Source organism: Pan paniscus, chromosome 8 (genome assembly GCF_029289425.2).
Source record: "Pan paniscus chromosome 8, NHGRI_mPanPan1-v2.0_pri, whole genome shotgun sequence".
In the NCBI taxonomy this organism is placed as follows: domain Eukaryota; kingdom Metazoa; phylum Chordata; class Mammalia; order Primates; family Hominidae; genus Pan; species Pan paniscus.
In genome coordinates, this window is record NC_073257.2 from 39,408,751 (window position 1) to 39,429,059 (window position 20,309).

The following is a 20,309-nucleotide window of genomic DNA, read 5'->3' on the forward strand; positions in this document are numbered from 1 at the left end:
CCAATCCTGTGCAGGCCAACACTAATAGGAAGTTCTAAGTAGCTTTAGTTCTAAGTTTTCATCTGAGCCAGTTAAGTCAAAATTCAAAGTTGAAGAAAAGTTGTTTTGATCCTAAAGGCTACTTCTATTAAAGCTGACTAGCCTACACAACATGAAACAATGTGTAGTCCTAAAGCATCACTACTTGTACAATGCCACTAAAAAAAAATATCTTCAGGTTTTAGACTCTAATTTTTTACAGATTTGGGGGCTTCAAGCTTTTTTTTTTAAAATAACATCTGACATTCTCAACAAGTAACTACCATTTTTCAGGTGGCCACAAGGCAGTATCAAAGGAAATCATTCAAAGGAGAGATTTGGTGTCTCTTGGATACATTCTCATTTATAGAAACTGTGCCAGAAATTTGGTACACTTCAATATTTGTTTAAAATGATACTGCTTACTTCTATCTGGAAACAACATCTGGTACCCTACCTAACCATGACATTTCACATCTAGAGAATAAATTTTGAGTAACATTATTAGGATCCTTGAAGACAAAATATACTAATGTATACTTCAGTATCTGTATTATGATATATACTATACATGTATAGTATATACTTACATAGCAATGTATATCTTATAATGTATATACATAATACTAAATACTATCCTAAAATAACCAAGAAAATATTCTAAATATGTCCACATATCTTCCTTCATTTGTCATTTCAAGTGGATAAGAAACAAAAAAATTAGCATTCAAGTATAAGCTGGTCCCAAATGGAAAGAATAAAAGAAGAATTAGATTGGGAATGAAAATTCTACTTGAACTCTGTGCTACTATGCAATGGTATAAGCTTTAACCTCTTATGAAGTTCAGCCTCCTCTATTAAGTGTTATTAGACATGCAGATGTGTCAATGTTGGCAAGTGTTAGTAGGAAATAACCTCTACATCTTACACCTCAAAATACTAATATTTTTGTTAGAAATCTATAAAATTTTTTATTTAAATATCCCCAAAACATATCCAAAATGAAACTTTTTTATTTCCTTAAGATCTCATTTCAGGCTAGGCACGGTGGCTCACACCTGTAACTCCCAACACTTTGGGAGGCCAAGGCAGGTGGACTGCTTGAGCCCAAGAGTTTGAGACCAGCCTGGGCAACAAGGCGAAACCCCTTCTCTTGAAAAAAAAAAAAAAAATTAGCCAGGCATAGTGGCGCACACCTGTAGTCCCAGCTACTTGGATGGCTGAGGAGGGAGGATCACTTGAGCCTAGAAAGTTGTGAGCTGTGATTGAGCTATTGCACTTCAGTGAGACTCTGTCTCTTTTTTTAAAAATCTCACTTTGTTTCCTTAACATTTACCTTTATGGATGAGTAATTTTACCATTTGCCTGGAATCTGTTTGAAATTCCCTTTGATTCCTCCCTATCTTCTAAGTACATCATAGTTTTGTATGTCATAGGCACTAAATGTCTAACGCTAATTCTTTTTTTTTTTTTTTTTTTTTTTTTTGCTGGCTCTGTTGCCCAGGATGGAGTGCAGTGGCGCAATCTTGGCTCACTGCAACCTCTGCCTCCCGGGTTCAAGCGAGTCTCCTGCCTCAGCCTCCCAAGTAGCTGGGATTAAAACTGTGTGCCACCATGCTTGGCTAAATTTTGTATTTTTAGGAGACGGGGTTTCACCATGTTGGCCAGGCTGGTCTCGAACTCCTGGCCTCAAGTGATCCTCCCACCTGAGCCTACCAAAGTGCCAAGATTACAGGCATGAGCCACTGCACCCAGCCAAGGCCAATTCTTTCTTTGAAATGATTCTTAACTCACTCCTCTGCTTTATAAAATAAAAATTTTAAAAAAATCTTCCTATGTGAATATTATAAAGCTTTAGTTTCTACACTGTTTAAAAAAAATTAATCAGAAAGCCATTAGGCTGAGACGGCTCCAGCATTCTGGGTTCCTACTTAGGCAAACCAAAACACAATTAAAAGAAACTTAATCAGAAACCTCCAACTAACCTCTAACTAGGAACTTTACTAATCAGAAACCACAATTAACTTCTAACCAATCAAATATTTTGCTTGTCTTGCTTTCTTGAACTTCTACCTGCTTCATGTCTCCTGTGGTCTGAAGCTGCCCGATTCATGAATCACTGTAAACTCAAACTCCAAAAAAAGTAACATATCTAAGCTTATCTTTTAAGACCAATAATAAAATCTAACAACTCCTAAATCACATAATCTTTTGAAGCTTAAAAACAAGCACACAAACACACAGTAATCCAGTCATCCCTTGGTATCAAGGAGGCTTGGTTCCAGGACCCCCATGGATACCAAAATCCAAGGATGCTCAAATCCCTCATATAAACTGGTGTAGTATACGCATATAACTAACACTACCCTCCAGTATACTTTACATCATCTCTCAATTACTTATAATACCTAATACAAGGTAAATGGTGTGTAAATAGTAGTTATATTGTATTTATTTGTATTATTTTTTACTCTTGTATTGTCCTTGTATTTTTTACTTTTTCTTTCTGGAATTTTTTTATCCAAGGTTGGCTAAATCCACAGATGCAAACTTAGAGATACAAAGGGCCAACTACATATGAAAAGTCCTTTGTAAATTATGATCCAGGCTGTTAATTATTACTAGTGTTCATCAAAATAAATGTAAATTTCTTTGCTAAGTATTCAAGCCTTCTCTATTCTAGCTTCCTCTCAAACCTTGTGCTCACTTACAAAGATCATCTTCTTTTCATTCTCCTTTATGAATAGGTTCTGGTAGTTTGTCTATGCTGGGATTCTCTTATACATATCTTATTATTATTCCCAAAAATCAAACCAGATTTACTTTGGGATATTTTGCATATTTTTAAATTCCTATTAAACTAACATGTACCGTTTATTTCATAGCATAAAATGCATTAACACAGTAAATACTATTTAAATAAAACCCAGGTATATTTAAATACAAATACCAAAACACTAAAATTTACATCACAAAATAAGAAAATGCAATGGAATATTAATCTTGGAGTATGGCAATCGTAAGCATGAAGCCTAGCAGCGATAAGAAAAATATTAATATATTTAGATATAATTTTAAAAATTCTGTATGTTTATTTCTTAAATACCAGAAAACATCAAAGTCAAAAGCCAAACAGCAATATGAGTAAATATTTGCCAATATATGAGGGGCTACTCTCTTCAAACAGAAAACAAAGGATTCTTACAAGTCAGTAAGAAAAGAAACTTCTAAATAGAAAAGTGGGCAAAAGATACAAAAATAATTCAAAAGCTGTAAGCAATGTCTCACTATACTCAAAACACTAATTTTAAAATAAACTTTTCCTTCTAATAATTTTGGCCTGGCATGTGTTCATTAACTACTACCAAAATTTCTACCTTTACACATCTCTACAATGCTCTGGAAATATTTAAGCCAACAATGATCCTTTAAAGAGAACACAAAACTAAGAAAATAAAGCAGCATTAAGACTACTGGGGAAAAGTAATTGTATGTATGTGTGTATTTTTCAGTCACAGAAACAAACTATAGACAAATATGCCAAATAATCAGCTTCTTAAATATATTCTTCTCACAGACCATGCACCTTCATCCCTTGCCAAAAATATATTTTAAAATAGCCTGCACAACAATGTGAATGTACTTAATGCCACAGAACTATACACCTAAAAAGAGTTAGTCATTTTATGTTATGTGTATCTCACCACAATAAAAAAATCTAAAAAAACAACCAAACCCCCCAACCCTGTGTCTAATGTATCCATATTATGGCTAGAAAGCAGATTTCCAAAATTCACATTCATATACTTTCAGCATATATTATGCTGTTTACACCTCCCACTTACACATATACGATGAAATAGTTAAATTTTCTCACCCAAAACTTCCTTGTAAAATTTGGATTCATCTTATACTCAGCTAAGTACTATGTTTTGAAATGTTAAACACAATTACTCGTTGAGGGATAAGGTAATGGAGGATATTCACTACTAAGACAATGACAGAAAAAATTTTTAATAAATATGTATTGCTTTGGTAGGAAGAATAATCAAGGTGAGGCAAAATGGGGAGAAGTGAGTGCGAGTGTGTGTGTGTGCATGTATGTGTGTGTGCACATATACAGGTATGTATGTATACATACATGCATGCATGAATATATCCTTTTTCTTTAAATCCCAAGGTGGATAGTAACACAAAAGACATTTTCCCCAGATTCTCAAAACTCCAACCCCAGAGATCAGTCTAGTTTAAAGCACCTTGAATTAAAACTGAATTTCAGCTCTTATACAATCCTAGCCACATCCCTGGATAAAAACACAAGAAATAAACAAGCAGTCACCTCTGCATTTGCAATGTGTTCCAATTTTACATACAATTTCCAGACATAAAAAGTGAAGAGGAGATTCCAATAGTCTCAGAGTGGGGCAGAATAAAGGTCAATGCTGTCAGCTATACTCCTCTCTCGACCGGGAACCCCAGAAAATCCAGAATGTAACAGATCTAGCAACAGCACCAGTCAGATCAATCAGCTAGGACAAGCTTCAAGATTCTAGCTGACCCCTTAAAAACTTATAAAATATTCTGAAGACCAGAATCCAAATCAAATAGTCCTCTTGGAAAGGAACTACCAAATTTCAAAGGAATAGTTTATCCTGAGCAGAGACAGCGAAAGAATTTAGGTCATTCCAAATGCTTGCAAAATGACCCATAAATACCAAAAAGCTGACACACTACAGGTATCCTTCAAGATCAGCTAATTTTCCATGCTTAGAAATGAACACAGGCAACACATCATATCTCTCCTGAAAATCTGTTGGGGGTTTTTTTGTGGGGGAGATTGGGGGGCATTAAGACAAAATTACATACAATTTTCATTTTTTAATAAGTTGCTGGCATTATAGATACACACACAGGTATACAAATATATATACATATTTAGAAATGAAACGATAAAAGTATTTATAAATTATTTTCTAAAGTAATTTTGAAAAGCATGTAGATTTTTATTTTTAAATGTTCAGTAGTGAAAGAAAGACATAGAATTCACAACACAAATGGGTAATATTTGTCTAGGATTTATGGCTTAATAACCATTTCTAATTTTAATATCTTTTTAATACAGCCTATTCAACTGATAAAATTGCACCCCAACCTTAGTAAAATTCATATTAAATATTGTATGAAAATTATAATGCTAGCTGCTAAAGAGAATCTATTAATTAAAATCATCTTTATCACAATATTTCCTATCCAAAATATTTACTGGATATGCAAATTAGCTTGTTAATGTAATATAAAATGCTTACCTTGACACCATGGCCCACATCATCCAGAACTGTGTAATCGATAGGTTTCCGAATATACCTTACAGGGCGCTCCATATTCGCAGGTGCTATTATTTTGTGAGTTCTTGATGTATTCTTATTTGTTGTCAAAATACCAATCTCTCTTCGAGCCACTTTCTCCTTATGAATATCCACAGTCTATATTTTAATTTGAACAAAACAAGAAAATATTATTTGACATAATAATATGTTTGCTATCCATATACATTGGACCATATTTAGGACAGACCACAGGGCTGTACACCATATGTCTATTTTCCAGTGAATACTATTAAATTATACTAGGCTAAAAGCAGAGAATATTTAGTGGTGGTTTAAAGCACCAACTAATGTAATGGATTTGATTCTAAAACAATTCTCTGGAAAGCAGTTTTCTTTCCTAACAATTTGGTATGTGGGCCGGGCATGGTGGCTCATGCCTGTAATATCAGCACTTTAGGCCAAGACAGGTGGATTGCTTGAGTTCAGGAGTTCAATATCAGCCTGGGCAACATGGCAAAACCCTGTCTCTACAAAAAGTACAAAACAGCCAGGCATGGTGGCATGTGCCTGTGGTCCCAGCTACTGGGGACATGAAGTGAGAGGATTGCTTCAACCGGGGAGGTCGAGGCTGCAGTGAGCTGTAATTATGCCACTGCACTCCAGCCTGGGCAACAGAGGGAGACCCTGTCTCAAAAAAAAGAGAGAGATTTGGTATGTGTAGAAAGGGAAAGTTGTCCTGGTATGAGTAGCTGACACTTTATTTATTCAGTGTGATGCAGAACCTCCCCACACACCCCCCAAAAAAGTAATTACAACACAATGAGGCAAGTGCTATAATGACATATGCACAGTTCATTCAAAATTACTATAAAGGTGCTGAGAACAAGACAACTAACTAGGTTGAAAAGGGTTCATTTAATGGCTTTACAGAGTAGGTACCTACTCTGTACCTACTCTGTACAAAGGATAAACAGGAGTCAAGAGGTAGATATGAAAAATATTAAAGGCAGAGAGAATAACATCCTGCAGACAAAGGTTTAAGAGAGAAAAATGGTAAGAGCAGATATAAACTGTCAGCAAGCAGCCTAGACACCTGTTTGGTAGAGCCTACCTAGGACTGGTCTACAAGACTTTTTAAAAATATATTTTTAATTTAGTTGCCAACTTAAAACTGGATAGTAACCAGCACATGAGAAATAATTATACAACTGCTCAACAACTTAAAATCTGGCTTAATAAGGAACTGATGACAAATTTAAATTGAGTGACATGATCACCTCTGCATTAAGAAGATCCCACTAGCAGAGGTATTGAAGATAGAAAGAACAAGACTACAGAGAGTGAAACCAATTAAGGGGCAATTGTGGCAGTCTAGGTAAGACGAGGCCAGGATATGAACTGAAGTAGGAAAAAGAAAAAAAAAAAAAAAGGTAGTCCCATGGAAAAGAACAGCTCAATGTTACGCTTGAATCAAATCTATTATGATTCTATCTTATTTCATCAGAACTTTTTAATCGAGAAAGAACTTCTAATCAAAAATGCTATCCCAATTCCAAACCAAGATAGATAAAGACACCTCTCCATGAGTATCTATCATTTCTGTACATCTTGTGAGAAGATGCACTAACTCCCTTTGTTCTGGATGTTTATAGAGTAAACAGCCTTAGAAAATATAGCATCTACTTAGAAAGCAAAGGCAGATTTGCTTACTGTCCAATATAATAAAGTTAATGTAGACCTCCAGGAGAAAGGTTTTCTGCCCATTATAAAAGATGTGGTCCCCTAAGTTGAGAATACTTTTTCTCTAATGTACACAACTGTGTATGCAGGCATCACCTGGCTCTTTGCAGTACCCTATGGAAACCGGGGCTGTTTTCTAGCACAAATGCCGACACTCTGGCTACTACTATTGCCATGAGTAATGATGTCCTTTGTCTCTGACCCAGGAGTCTCATGTCTTCCAACAGAACCCATGAAATTGTGGTAGGCTAACTCATTAGTTAACAAGGATAAATCTCAGGACCGTCATAATTTTCTATAGTTTTGCCAATGAAAAAGAATGCTGATGGGGACAAAACTTTCTAGAAATGGAAGGAAAGACCAGTTAGTAGAAATTGAGAAAAGTCCACGAGAATCATTAACCAACATGTTGTCCAAATTGTATGGTCAACCAGGCAATGAATGATCCTCCACTTTAGTGCCTGTGAATGAGGCTGAAATGAAGAGGAAGTTTCAGGATAAGTACCAGGAAGTAGGCAGATTCAAAGACAACAGCCTGAATGATGCCCTGGTTATTGTCAACACTCCTGCAGATAGGAGGACTTCCTTATCAAGCTGAGGGTCAGCCTCAGCAGGTCTGCTTCATGAAATCTTCCAGACTAAGATTTGTCTAGAAGAGGGAGACAGGGGCACATAAGGTTCTGTTTCCTTTGGACGACAGTTACAGAGACATACATCTACACTGAGTTTGAAAGTAAGAAAAGGTGCAACCATTGTAGGCAGAGCCAAACAAATCTTTAGAACTTTGGCTAGTTTGCTTGGAAGAGGAGGGGCATGTAGTTACATTGCTCAGGCATGTAATGGTTGTTAAAGAAGAATGGCATTTTGCTGGCTATCTTAGGTGCTCAGCTCCTACCGCAGTCTACCTTGTCAACATTAAATCCTTTCAAGGTAACTGGAAAGGGCCTCAGCATTTTCTGGTGGTATAACCATCCACTACAAGAAACCTTTGAAACTCTCAGGGAAATTTCCCTGAGACAAACTCCCTTGGACACCAACCAGTCTACAGACTCCTACTGTACTAGATTGGGTTTAAAATGCGGATCAAGGTAATTCACTGAAGAATCAGAAACTAGCTCAAAGAATCTAGATAATTCTTGCTGTCAGTCCTGCAGCCTTAGAAAACTCCAGTAGCCCTAGTATTGAAATCAAGCAAGAATTTAAGAGATATAATCTTGACATTATCTTAACAATGGAGCAGTAAAGAGCCTACATTAAGGTAGACTTCTAAAAAATGATGCCATTGTGCAGATCAAGCCCGTCAGCCAAAGGGTACAAAACCCATTTCCCCCATCAGAAAGCAACAAAGCTATAGTTGTTCGATCAAGGTGTTCCCAAACAGAAATGGATACCATCCATAATGATGACCTTTTGTGTGTGTGTAAGACAAGGTCTCGCTCTGTCACCCAGGCTGGAGTGCAGTGGAACAATCACGGCTCACTGCAATCTTCAAATTCTTGCACTCAAGCAATCCTCTGACCTCAGCCTCCTGAGCAGCTGGGATAACAGGTGTATCCCACCATGCCAGGCTAATTTTTTAAATATAATATTTAGTAGAGACGAGGTCTCACGATGTTGCCCAGGCTGGTCTCGAACTCCTGGGCTCAAGCAATAACGATCTTGCACAGAATACAGGGTTTTGGTAGGACCAAAATTACTGCAGGTTTATTGGACTGATCAGCACACAGCTATAGCACCACTCAAAACTGAAAGTAAATGTCTCTTGTTCACTGGTGCAAAGCTACTCCCTCCCAGCCTCCCTCATCCCTCAACCTCAGCTGCTTTATGAAGAAAGATGATTAGGAGTGGGGCCAAGTTCTCCAAGTTCCCAAAGGAGACTAAAGACCACACACACCTGGGTAGGCTACATAACTTTGGGGAGAGCACAGACTCAACATTTTATGGCTCTGTTGGATACAGGAGCCCAAGGCACCTTCATACCCATCCTGTGGAAGAATAAGTTACCAGCTTCCAACTGCTGAGGTCTGGGTAGGGTTCAAAGTAGGGAAGGGAAGCTACTGTGACCTTTTGGGTGGGGCTCTTTGGACCATTCAATGTACTACTGTTTGTGGCTTCCACTGCTGAGTGTATAGTGGTATTGATATTTTACGTGCCTGAACTGTGAGGGCTCATAAGCTCCAGGGAGATTATGCTCACTGCGAATAGCCCATGTAGAAAGGCATTAGTAGGTTTGGGGCCCCACAATCCTTATGACCTGTTTGGGTACAAGTCTGTGCACAGATGACTTTCCTGACTAGACCCTCTGGCAAGAGGAACAACCTCTTCAGGTGACTCTTGGGTTTGGATTCAATGCCTCCCTGACGTAGCTACTAGGTATGCCTCTTTTGAAAAGATTCCCATTTGGGAATGAGTCAACTCAAATGCAATGACTAATAAGGTGGGAAAGGCCCAACAAGCCTCTGTCATCACATGGAACTGGTAATATTCAAGAATGCAGCCAGTCTGGCCCCTAGGGCATCTCAGCTTTACATGAAAAAGTAGCAGCTTCTCCCTTTGAGAAAGTCTGATCTTACATTCTGCCACCTAAACCAAATCTGCTAGCTCAGTGAGGCCCTTGATTCACAGAGGTTCCCTAAATGCCTGGGCCTGTTTCACTGATGATTCAACTAAGCTGAGACCCTGTGGTGCCTAGTGGGCTGTAAACTCCAGTGCCCATGATACAGAACTGAAAATGGGTGTGGTTGCTTTGTTCCACGGGCAAAACTCAAGGACATTCTCACAGATCTGGCCAATATTCCCCTTGAAAACCTTGTTATATTTTTACTGACTATCAGGCTATTACCAACTGCCTAGCTATTTAGTCAGCCACTTGGAAAACTACAGAATGACATATTTAAGACTGTCCAAAAACCATGGAGATCAATTGTAGTTGCTGATCAAACCATCTGGGTCACTAATATAGATGTTTACAGTAAGGGTCCATTGTCTGATGAGACCAATTATAATCAAGCCACTGATCAAGCTGGACAGTTAAGACTGCTACCACTGCTACTGGATCCATCATCATACCAGACACAGCAACATATCTATCATCATAGAGTGGATACAAAGTAAAAGACTCTATGTTCCTGATGCAGAGGCTGCCACCTCATCCTAGACTTATGAGTCCTGGAAAAGGACTCATTTGTCTCATGGTGAGAGGAACCACATCACATGCTACTGGCAGATTGGTTGCATCAGACAACCTTCTTCAGGCTATCAGTGGGGTCTCACTGCTGATGACACTTTTCCAGGGTCTGGTACTGCTATTCCAGTTCAATCAGCTGACTCCAGCCACAGTACCGTGGTCCTTGACACTAATCTGTGTCCTATTTTTACTTTCCACATCATATGCAATCTGACAATAAGTACACTTTTTATCACAAAAGTCACTCAACAATGAGCTGTTAGTCAAGGTAGGTGACAGTCTACCATCCACAGCATCTTATATCGCTTAGTGCTGCAACAGCCTTATCAAAAATCAGCTCAAAAAACCTCAACAACAACAACAACAAAAACCCGACTCAAAAATGGGCAAAAGACTTGACTAGACATTTCTCCAAAGAAGACAGGCAAATAGAGGCTGGGCACAGTGGCTCACGCCTGTAATCCCAACACTTTGGGAGGCCGAGGCGGGCAGATCACAAGGTCAGGAGATGGAGACCATCCTGGCCAACATGGTGAAACCCCGTCTCTACCAAAAATACAAACATTAGCTGGGCTTGGTGGTGTGTGCCTGTAGTCCCAGCTACTCAGGAGGCTGAGGCAGGAGAATTGCTTGAACCAGGGAGTCAGAGGCTGCAGTGAGCTGAGATTATGCCACTGTACTCCAGCCTGGCGACAGAGTGAGACTCTGTCTCAAAAAAAAAAAAAAAAAAAAAAGACAGGCAAATGGCCAATAAGCACATGAAAAGACACTCAATACCACTTATCATTAGGGCAATGCAAATCAAAACCACAATGTGACACAACCTCACATCCATAATGATGGTTACTATCAAAAAAATCAGGATGCGGAGAAACTGGAGCCCTTGTGCACTTGCAGTCACTCTGAAACATAGTATAGTGATTCCTCACAAAATTAAAAACAGAATTAGCACATAACCAGCAATTCCAATTATAGGTATATACTCAAAAGAATTGAAAGCAGGGTCACCTAGCAGCTTTGTTCACAAAAGATGAAAAGTAACTCAACAATCCATCAACAGATCAATGGATGCACAAAATGTGATATATACATACAATAGAATAGTATTTAGACTTAACAATGAAGGAACTTCTGACACATGCTACAATATGGATGAACCTTGAGGACATTATTGAGTGAAATACGCCAGTCACAAAAAGACAAATATTGTATGATTCCATTTATATGAGGTACTAGAGCAGTCAAATTCATAAAGACAGAAAATGGAGATAGTGGTTGCCTGGGGGAGGAAAGCTCAAAGGACACTTGTTTAATGGGTATAGGGTTTAATTTCTACAAGATAAAAAGAGTCCTAGAGATTATTGGTTGCTCAACATTGTAACTATACTTAACACCACTGAACTGCACACTTAAAATGGTTAAGATGGTGATCATATATGTATTTTGCCACAATTTTTAAAAAAATTTTAATCAACTCAAAAGATTTCTGAGTATACCTCTGTCACCTCCTCCTGGTCTACACAGGAGTACAGCAGTTTGGTCACTGAATGTGGCTGTCTCCAGGAAGAGAACATCTCCTGGCCACTTGGGATTCCACCCTGACCATTCCTAAGCATGATGCTTCTTTCTTTCCTCTAATGGAAATCCCAGGCTGGCTTGATTGGTCTACTCTCTGGGTGGCAACGCAGCCAAAAGGAGGTCTTTGGTATAAACTTAATTCAGGTTCAGCCACCTGGAATTGACGATCTGGATTTTCTTGCTGGATTTCTTTGGTCTTAAATAATAATGACCACTTAGTTAAGTACACTGCTTCCCCTAGAGTGGCTCATGTGGACAAAAGTAGGAGACATAAAAGGGTCTCTGTAAGTTTAATAAAAAGGCCCTTTGTCGCTCTTGCACCTGGCCCTTCCAGACAAAAGGTCTGGGTTTGAGTCAGAGATGACTGGAAAAAAGGGAAAGCTAGCTAGTGGAATGGGACACACTGATTTTGTGGCAGTCAAAGGGGTACAACAACCCTGTCTGGCACCTGTGGGGAAAACACCTTAGATGCTGGAAAGTAAGGAAAAAGGAGGGACATTAGTGATCCGTCTTTTAGAATCATCCCTCACAAAGGACATTTCTCTGCAAATGTGCAAAACCTCAAATTTAACTGACTACTGGGTCTGCCCCTACCCCACCACACAACTTTGATCACTACTCAATCATCATTCTCCTTAACTGCACAGTCTCTCAGAAGCAGCAGAGGATGGTCCAAGCTCCCAAATCTCCCACATGAAACACCTGTCCATAACTTTAGGCATCTTTTCAAGGGACAGTCATTTCAAGGGACAGATGAATGCCATTGAGTTGGTGGCACAGATAATAAACAGGACAGATTGGACTGACTGCCTTCAGGCCATCTCTCCACAAACCAGTACTAGAGAAGTATTCATACTGTACTTGGAACCCTAAGGCTTACCAGCCATCAGGGAGGCCACATTGGAGAAACTGTCAGCCTGTGCCGTCTGACTTAAAAGTAGGTCCCACATAACTGGGGAGGTGGGGGGGAATGGGGGGAGCGGGGAGAAGTAGGACAATATAAACAACACATTCTTTATAGGCACACACAGTCCTTGGGAGTATTTCTTGTTTGGAAGTCGGGCATTGCCTCCCTTCAGAAAATGTGATGACTTGCACACCAAGGGAAAAATCACTATAATGGGAGTCATCCAATTAGAAAACTTTATTTGAAATTTGTTCCCGACTTTAGCTGAAGCAATCAATGACATCACCTTGGGCCTAGAGGCATTCAGAACGGTCTAAAATCACTATCCAGGATTGTTACAGATAGAAGAATAGCCCTACGCTTCCTCTTTGTAGACCAAGGCCAAATCTGTGCTCTATATTCTGCAGTAACTAGATTAATGCCTTGGGCCAAGAGTAAAGTCAGCACAGAAACAAAGAGAAAGCCACCTGGCTCTCTTAGGTAGACCCTAAAGGTTTATTGCATTTGTTCTGTTGGCTGGGTCTTGGACCCTGGGGAGCATAATTGAAGTCAATATTGCAGTCTGGCCTCATCCTGCTATCCTGTTGATAGTAACTGTAATGAAATGTGTTATAAGAAAAACTGAATGGATCTGGTCTCAGCCTCTGTCGGTAAGATTAATCAGAGTGACAAATGAAGTTGCATAATCATGGGAAAGAAATCTTACCAGAAGCCAAGAAGGTATAGAAATGAAGGGTGAATACTGTTGGAAGGCAATTATACTTGAGTCTTTCATGTTTCTGTACCTGTTGTGAGTAGAGGGACTGACTCATTTTGTTCCATACCAACTTGCTACATATGTTTGTATTATATAAGGAATGGTCTTGAGGGATCAAGAAACAGTGTCTCCCTCAGGAGTAAAAGGCAGGTTTGTTTGCTGTCTAGTACAATAAAGATATCATCTCCAGCTGGGTGTGGTGGCTCATGCCTGTAATCCCAGCACTTTGGGAGGCCGAGTAGGGCAGATCACCTGAGGTCAGGAGTTAGAGACCAGCCTGGCCAACATGGTGAAAATCCGTCTTTACTAGAAATACAAAAATTAGCTGGGCACGGTGGCACATGCCTGTAGTCTCAGTTACTTGCGGGGGTGCTGAGGCATGAGAATCGCTTGAACCCAGGAGATGGAGGTTGCAGTGAACCAAGATCATGCCACTGCACTCTAGCCTGGGCGACAGAGACAGACTCTGTCTGGAAAAAAAAAAAAAAAAAAGTCATCTCCCTCCAGGGTGAAGTTCAGGTAGGCTTACAAGGCTTACTACCTATTATCAAAGTTTGGGTTCCCTAAACTGGTGGTCCCTCTCCTGTAACAGAGTGCAGTGCATTACAGGAGAGGCATCACCACATGCCATCACTTGGCCCCTTTCACCTTCCTCTGTGGAGCAGTGGGCTTGGCAAACTGGCACAAATGCTAACACTCTGCCTCCAGTTATTCTCATCAGTAATAAAGTCCTATGTCTCTGGTCCAGAAGTCTTCTGTCTTCTACCAGCATCTAGGAAAGATTTTAGCTTGCATGGAGGGCAAAATCTGACTCTTCACAATTCTTGAAAAAATTGTTTTTATAGTGAAACAATTCACATATTCTGACCACCCCCATCCCCAAGTAATTCTGAGGATTATCTGATACAATCATTGATTCATTGATGTTACAAAACGTAAAGAGCCTCATTTTTGTAGAATGCCCCTCTACACTTTTTTTTTTTTTTGACAGGGTCTTGCTCTGTCGCCTAGGCTGGAGTTCAGTGGTGCGATCTCGGCTCACTGCGCCCTCTGCCTCCCGGGTTCAAGCGATTCTCATGTCTCATGACTCCCGAGTAGCTGGGACTACAGGCATGTGCCCCCACACCCGGCTTATTTTTGTATGTTTTGTAGAGACGGGGCTTCACCATGTTGGCCAGGCTGGTCTCAAACTCCTGACTGACTTCAAGTGATTTGCCCGCCTCGGCCTCCTAAAGTGCTGGGATTACAGGCATGAGCCACCATGCCCCGCCTCTCTACACATCTTTTAAACTCCTTCCTTTTCTAATAGGTCCAGCACTAGTACAAATTTTAGCTCAGTTCTGCTCAGCACAGAATTAAGTTGAGGAATCCCTAACTCCATAGAAGGGAAAATATTGAGATTTCAATGGGAGTTGGAAAAGATGGACCAGTATTTACCTAGGTTTGTTTCTAACTCTCCCGAACACTCATTCTCTGTCTCCTTTCTAAGGTCACGTTACAGACAGTGTCTCCCGGTTCATTTTCCTCTTTATGACCCCTCGGCAAACTCATCCACATTCAGGCTTAAATTACCATATATACACACAAACTTTTCTTTATCTATTCAAGAACCCTCCTCTAAGCTATAGGTTCGTGTATAAAACTGACATTCTCTCAGATATTTCAATGGTACCTTAAAGTGAACGTGTTCAAAATCAAACACACAGGCTCCTCAATCCTATTTCAATGCTCCTACTTCAATTCTCTATTGGTTTATGTAAGTCAGACATCTAGCATTTACTTCATGTTTAATTTTACTAAATCCTGTCACATCTACCTTTAAATACCAGAAATCTGTTTCTAACACTTTAATCCTACTCAATCTACTATCATCTCTCACCTTGGCTATTGCAACAGTCTTCTAATTGGTCCACTTGTACCCAGTCTGGCCTTTTTCCAGTCTGCTCTCTATGGTATAACCATGGAGATCTTTACAAAAGAAGTAAACTTGAGAAAACAAAATGAAAAATGTGTACATCTCACCTGTTTAAACCCTATTAAAAGAGCATCCCACATGGTCCCCAGTCCTCAAGGGAAAAATTAATTCAAAATGTCTTGTTCTTTCCCTATTTTTCCCAAACATCATGGAATCCACAACTCTCCTCCTTAAAATCATCCTTTTTTCACCCTTCCTACTTCACTCACACACTGCAGAATTATTCAGGACACGATTTCAAATTACTTGAAAAATTCTACTCTGGTCTACTCCCTCTCCATTCTCTCAATTCTGAATCATAAAAGTCCAAAACACAACACGTCCAGCAAAGCACAACCCTCCATATGGCAGGGTGAGCAAATAAAGCGGGTAGGAAGAAGGGAACAGGTTTGGAACATTTGTATAACAACAGCATGCATATGTTCACCAAGCGAGAGTTAGCTTTTTCAGCGAGACTAATTCTTTCTCATACTTGAATTTCCTTACTTTCATACATTTTTCTTCAACTTTACATAGCAAAAGCAGCAGTCTGACATTAAAAAACAATAAGCTTTTAGTCTTAGTATATGAGAGTCAAAATCAGAGTAACCCCAGTTGAGAAGAACTAGATGGCCCAGGAGAGTACCCTATAGCAATCCTTAGACCCACTGGTTTAAAAAAAAAAAAAAAAAGCATGCAATCTTGAAATTAGAAAATTATGTTTGAATACTAACTCTTTTGCTTATTGGATATAACATTTTATGCAAGTTTTAATTAACTAAAATTTCATTTTGCTTATGATAAGGTTTGGCTCTGTGTCCCCACCCAAATCTCATCTTGAATTGTACTCCCATAATTCTCACGTGTTGTGGGAGGGACACAGTGGGAGATAATTTTAATCACGGGGTCGGTTTCCCTCATACTGTTCTCGTGGTAGTGAATAAGTCTCACGAGATCTGATGGTTTAATCAGGGGTTTCCACTTTTGCATCTTTCTCATTTTCTCTTGCTGCCGTCGTGTAAGAAGGGCATTTTGCCTCCCGGCATGATTCTTAGGCCTCCCCAGCCATGTGGAACTATAAGCCCAACTGAACCTCTTTTTCTTCCCAGTTTCAGGTATGTCTTTATCAGCAATGTGAAAACGGACTAACACAGCTTATATAAAATGGGAATAGCATATTAGAAACTCTAACATTGCTTGATACAAAAAGTACTAAAAAATAATAAATCTGAATCTTATTTATCAAACTACCCAATCTACAATTCTGCAATTAAGATAAAGCATTTCTAAAATATTAATATGAAAACATGAATGTATCACATTATGTATTTGAAATATGATGAATGTGATTTAGGTTCAAATCTCCAGTTTTGCCACTGGCAATACAATTTTTAAGAACTCCTCAAAGCCAGTCTAATAAACATTAAGATACCAGCAGTTTGAGGCCGGGTGCAGTGGCTCACGCCTGTAATCCCAGCACTTTGGGAGGCCGAGGTGGGCGGATCACGAGGTCAGGAGATCGAGACTATCCTGGCTAACACAGTGAAACCCCGTCTCTACTAAAAATACAAAAAATTAGCTGGGCGTGGTTGGCGGACGCCTGTAGTCCCAGCTACTCGGGAGGCTAAGGCAGGAGAATGGCATGAACCTGGGAGGCAGAGCTTGCAGTGAGCCAAGATCACGCCACTGCACTCCAGCCTGGGCAACAGAGCGAGACTCCGTCTCAAAAAAAAAAAAAAAAGATACCAGCAGTTTGAAAACTCAACTGATTCCAACGTAAACAAATGCTAAAATTCATTTGAGAAAAAAAAAAAAGTGGATCCTCATTTTCTTGGCAGGAACTTGTAGTCCCACTCCCTGTTATGTACAGAGGCAAAGGGAAGAGCTCTGGCCCCCTTGGCACGTCTTTGGAGCCATGCAGCTTCCCGTCTGCCAGTTCTATCCTCAAGCACCAGGACACCAGGGAAAAGGAAAAAGAAAAAAGAAAGTGGATCTTAGAGGTAGGGGTATCAAAAGTACTAACTAGAGAAAAGATAAAAACCCAAAGACAAGTTGTCAATAAATGAAGACCATGCTTGATGCATCAGCACCTGAAGGAGAAGAGACAAAATCAAAATAGAATATACATGGAACAAATTTGGAAGTAACCAAAAAAATGAACATGTACAGGGGGAATCACCTTTTAAAGCATGAATACATACACACATTTGAATTACATATGTTTTATATAATTCAAAGCTCACAAAATTCAAGACGTATAACAAATGATGGTGTTTCCGTTTCCTGGCTAAACATCAAATGACAATAAAAGAACTTGTTTAATCCCCTTTTCAGTTTTGAAATTACGCAGTGGTTCACAAAATTTTTAATGTGAAGGAAATCTTCACATTTTAAAAGGGATTTTCTGTATTTTATTAATATTTTATGTTTTTATTTAACTTTTAAGTTCAGGGGTACATATGTAAGATGTGTTAGTTTGTTGCATAAGTAAACATGTGTCATGGGTGTTTGTTGTACAGATTATTTCATCCCCCAGGTATTAAGCCTAGTATCCATTAGGTTTTTCCTGGTCCTCTCCCTCTTCCCACCTTTCACCCTCCAGTAGGCCCCAGTGTGCACTGTTCCCTTCTATGTGTCCATATGTTCTCATCATTTAGCTCCTACATATAAGTGAGAACATGCAGTATTTGGTTTTCCGTTCCTGCATTACTTTGCTAAGGATAATGGCCTCCAGCTCCACCCATGTCCCTGCAAAAGACATGATCTCATTCTTTTTTTGATGGCTGCATAGTATTCCATGGTGTATACGTACCACACATTTTCTTTATCCAGTCTATCACTGATGGGACATTTAGATTGATTCCGTCTTTGCTATTGTGAATAGTGCTACAGTGAACATACATGTGCATGTGTCTTTATAACAGAATAATTTATATTCCTTTGGGTATACACCCAGTAATGGGATTGCTGGGTCAAACGGTATTTCCGTCTCTAGGTCTTTGAGGATTCACCACACTGTCTTCCACAATGGTTGAACTAATTTACATTCCCACCAGCAGTGTAAAAGCATTCCTTTTTCTCCACAACCTCGCCAGCATCTGTTATTTTTCTGAATTTTTAATAATAGCCATTCTGACTGGTATGAGATGGTAGCTCATTGTGGTTTTTATTTGCATTTCTTTAATGGTCAGTGATGTTGAATTTTTTTTCAAATGATTGTTGGCCGCGCATGTATATCTTCTGAGAAGTGTCTGTTCTCTGTTCAAGTCCTTTGCCCACTTTTTAATGGGGTTGTTTTTTTTTCTTTTAAGTTCCTTATAGAAGCTGGATATTAGACCTTTGTCAGAAAAATGTGGAACACTTCATGAATTTGCATGTCATCCTTGCACAGGGGCCATGCTAATCCTCTCTGTATTGTTCCAATTTTAGTGTACGTGCTGCAGAAGTGACCACTTATGTTGTATTTTTATCACATAAAATGAAATTGTACTGCAATGGGCTGGTAAAAATGACATAGTTCTAGTTAGTCCAATAAAAGCAAACAAGGCCTCTGAATTTGGGTAATGCAAGAGGCATAATACAGAGCTAATACTGGCTGTGCTCAGTGACTCACACCTATAATCCCAGCCCTTTGGGAGGCCAAGGAGGATGGATCATTTGAGTCCAGGAGTTCGAGACTAGCCTAGGCAACATGGTGAAACCCCATCTCTACAAAAAATGCAAAAAAATTTGCTGGGCATGGTGGCACACACTTGCAGTCCCAGCTACTCAGGAGTCTGAGGTGGGAGGATCACCTGAGCCCAAGAGGTCAAGGCTGCAGTGAGCCACAATCACACCACTGCACTACAGCCCAGGTAAGAGTAAGACTCCGTCTCAAAAAAAAAAAAAAAAAACAGAGCGAATATAATACAAGTGGAAAACTCTTTTGGCAGACTCAATATGACAAGCAAAAATCATATCAAGAGTTGTGAGAGAGACTAAAGGCAATATGGAACATAACATAATCAACAGAAATATTCAAAGTGAAAATTACTAGAACACCCTGAATAAAACCCTAAAGGCTCTCTCCCCTATCCAATTATATTTTACTTCAAGTTATAAATAAGAAATAAGGAAACAGTGAGATAGGAGTTTGAAAGAAAAACCTGGAAAAAAACTTAAATGGTCTTCAAAGCCAGATACAACACACCCCCATCTACTCACAACCACACATACACCCGATTGTCCCCCTTCTATCCCATGTTACCTTGATGCCAAGTCTTTCCAAACTGATCTACAGCTTCAATGCATTCCAATAAAAATGCCAACAGAGATTTTAAAGGTTCTAAATTTATATGGGAGGGCAAAGGGGAAAGAATGGCCAAGACATGGTCTAAAAGAAAAACTAGAAGGGAGGAGGGTAACTTGCCTATTGAGATATGAAGCCATAGTAAAGAAGATAGTAGGGTTCTTACAGGGTTAAATAAATGGACCAATACAACAGAAGAGAGAATTCGAAAAAAATCATGCTTATAAGGAAACTTGGTATCTTACAGTGATAGCACAGTAAGAAGAATGTTTTATTTGAGTAGAGCAACTATTTTGCCATATAGAAAAAAACACTGAAAATGGATCCCTACCTCAAACCACAGGAAAAAACTAATTCCAGATCCTTTACATTTAAATGCAAATAAATGGCATATTTATACTTGAAATATTATACACTATATAATGAGAATGAACAAACTACTAATGAATGAACTATGTATATGTAATACGGATAAATCTTAGAAATTATAATGCTGAATAAAAAAAGCAAGCCATGCTAGACTACATACAGGATGAATCCATTGTTATAAGCC

The 20,309-nt window shown here is 39.2% G+C and overlaps 1 protein-coding gene and 2 non-coding genes across 20 annotated transcripts in view; 1 reads left to right on the top strand and 2 right to left on the bottom strand.

Moving 5' to 3' along the window:
* Window positions 1–20,309, bottom strand: part of ABI1 (abl interactor 1) — a 111,953-nt gene that overhangs the window by 24,929 nt on the left and 66,715 nt on the right. For all 18 annotated transcript variants that reach the window (XM_008974883.4, XM_003821412.5, XM_008974878.4 and 15 more), the window contains exon 3: window positions 5,325–5,501. In XM_008974883.4, the coding sequence (XP_008973131.1) occupies window positions 5,325–5,501 (177 nt within the window). The remainder of the gene's footprint in view (window positions 1–5,324; window positions 5,502–20,309) is intronic.
* On the top strand, window positions 17,290–17,430 carry LOC112441074 (small nucleolar RNA SNORA57). Its single transcript, XR_003029052.1, has one exon. It is a non-coding gene; the product is annotated as a small nucleolar RNA SNORA57 (small nucleolar RNA).
* LOC112441133 (U6 spliceosomal RNA) lies at window positions 18,815–18,921 on the bottom strand. Its single transcript, XR_003029094.1, has one exon. It is a non-coding gene; the product is annotated as a U6 spliceosomal RNA (small nuclear RNA).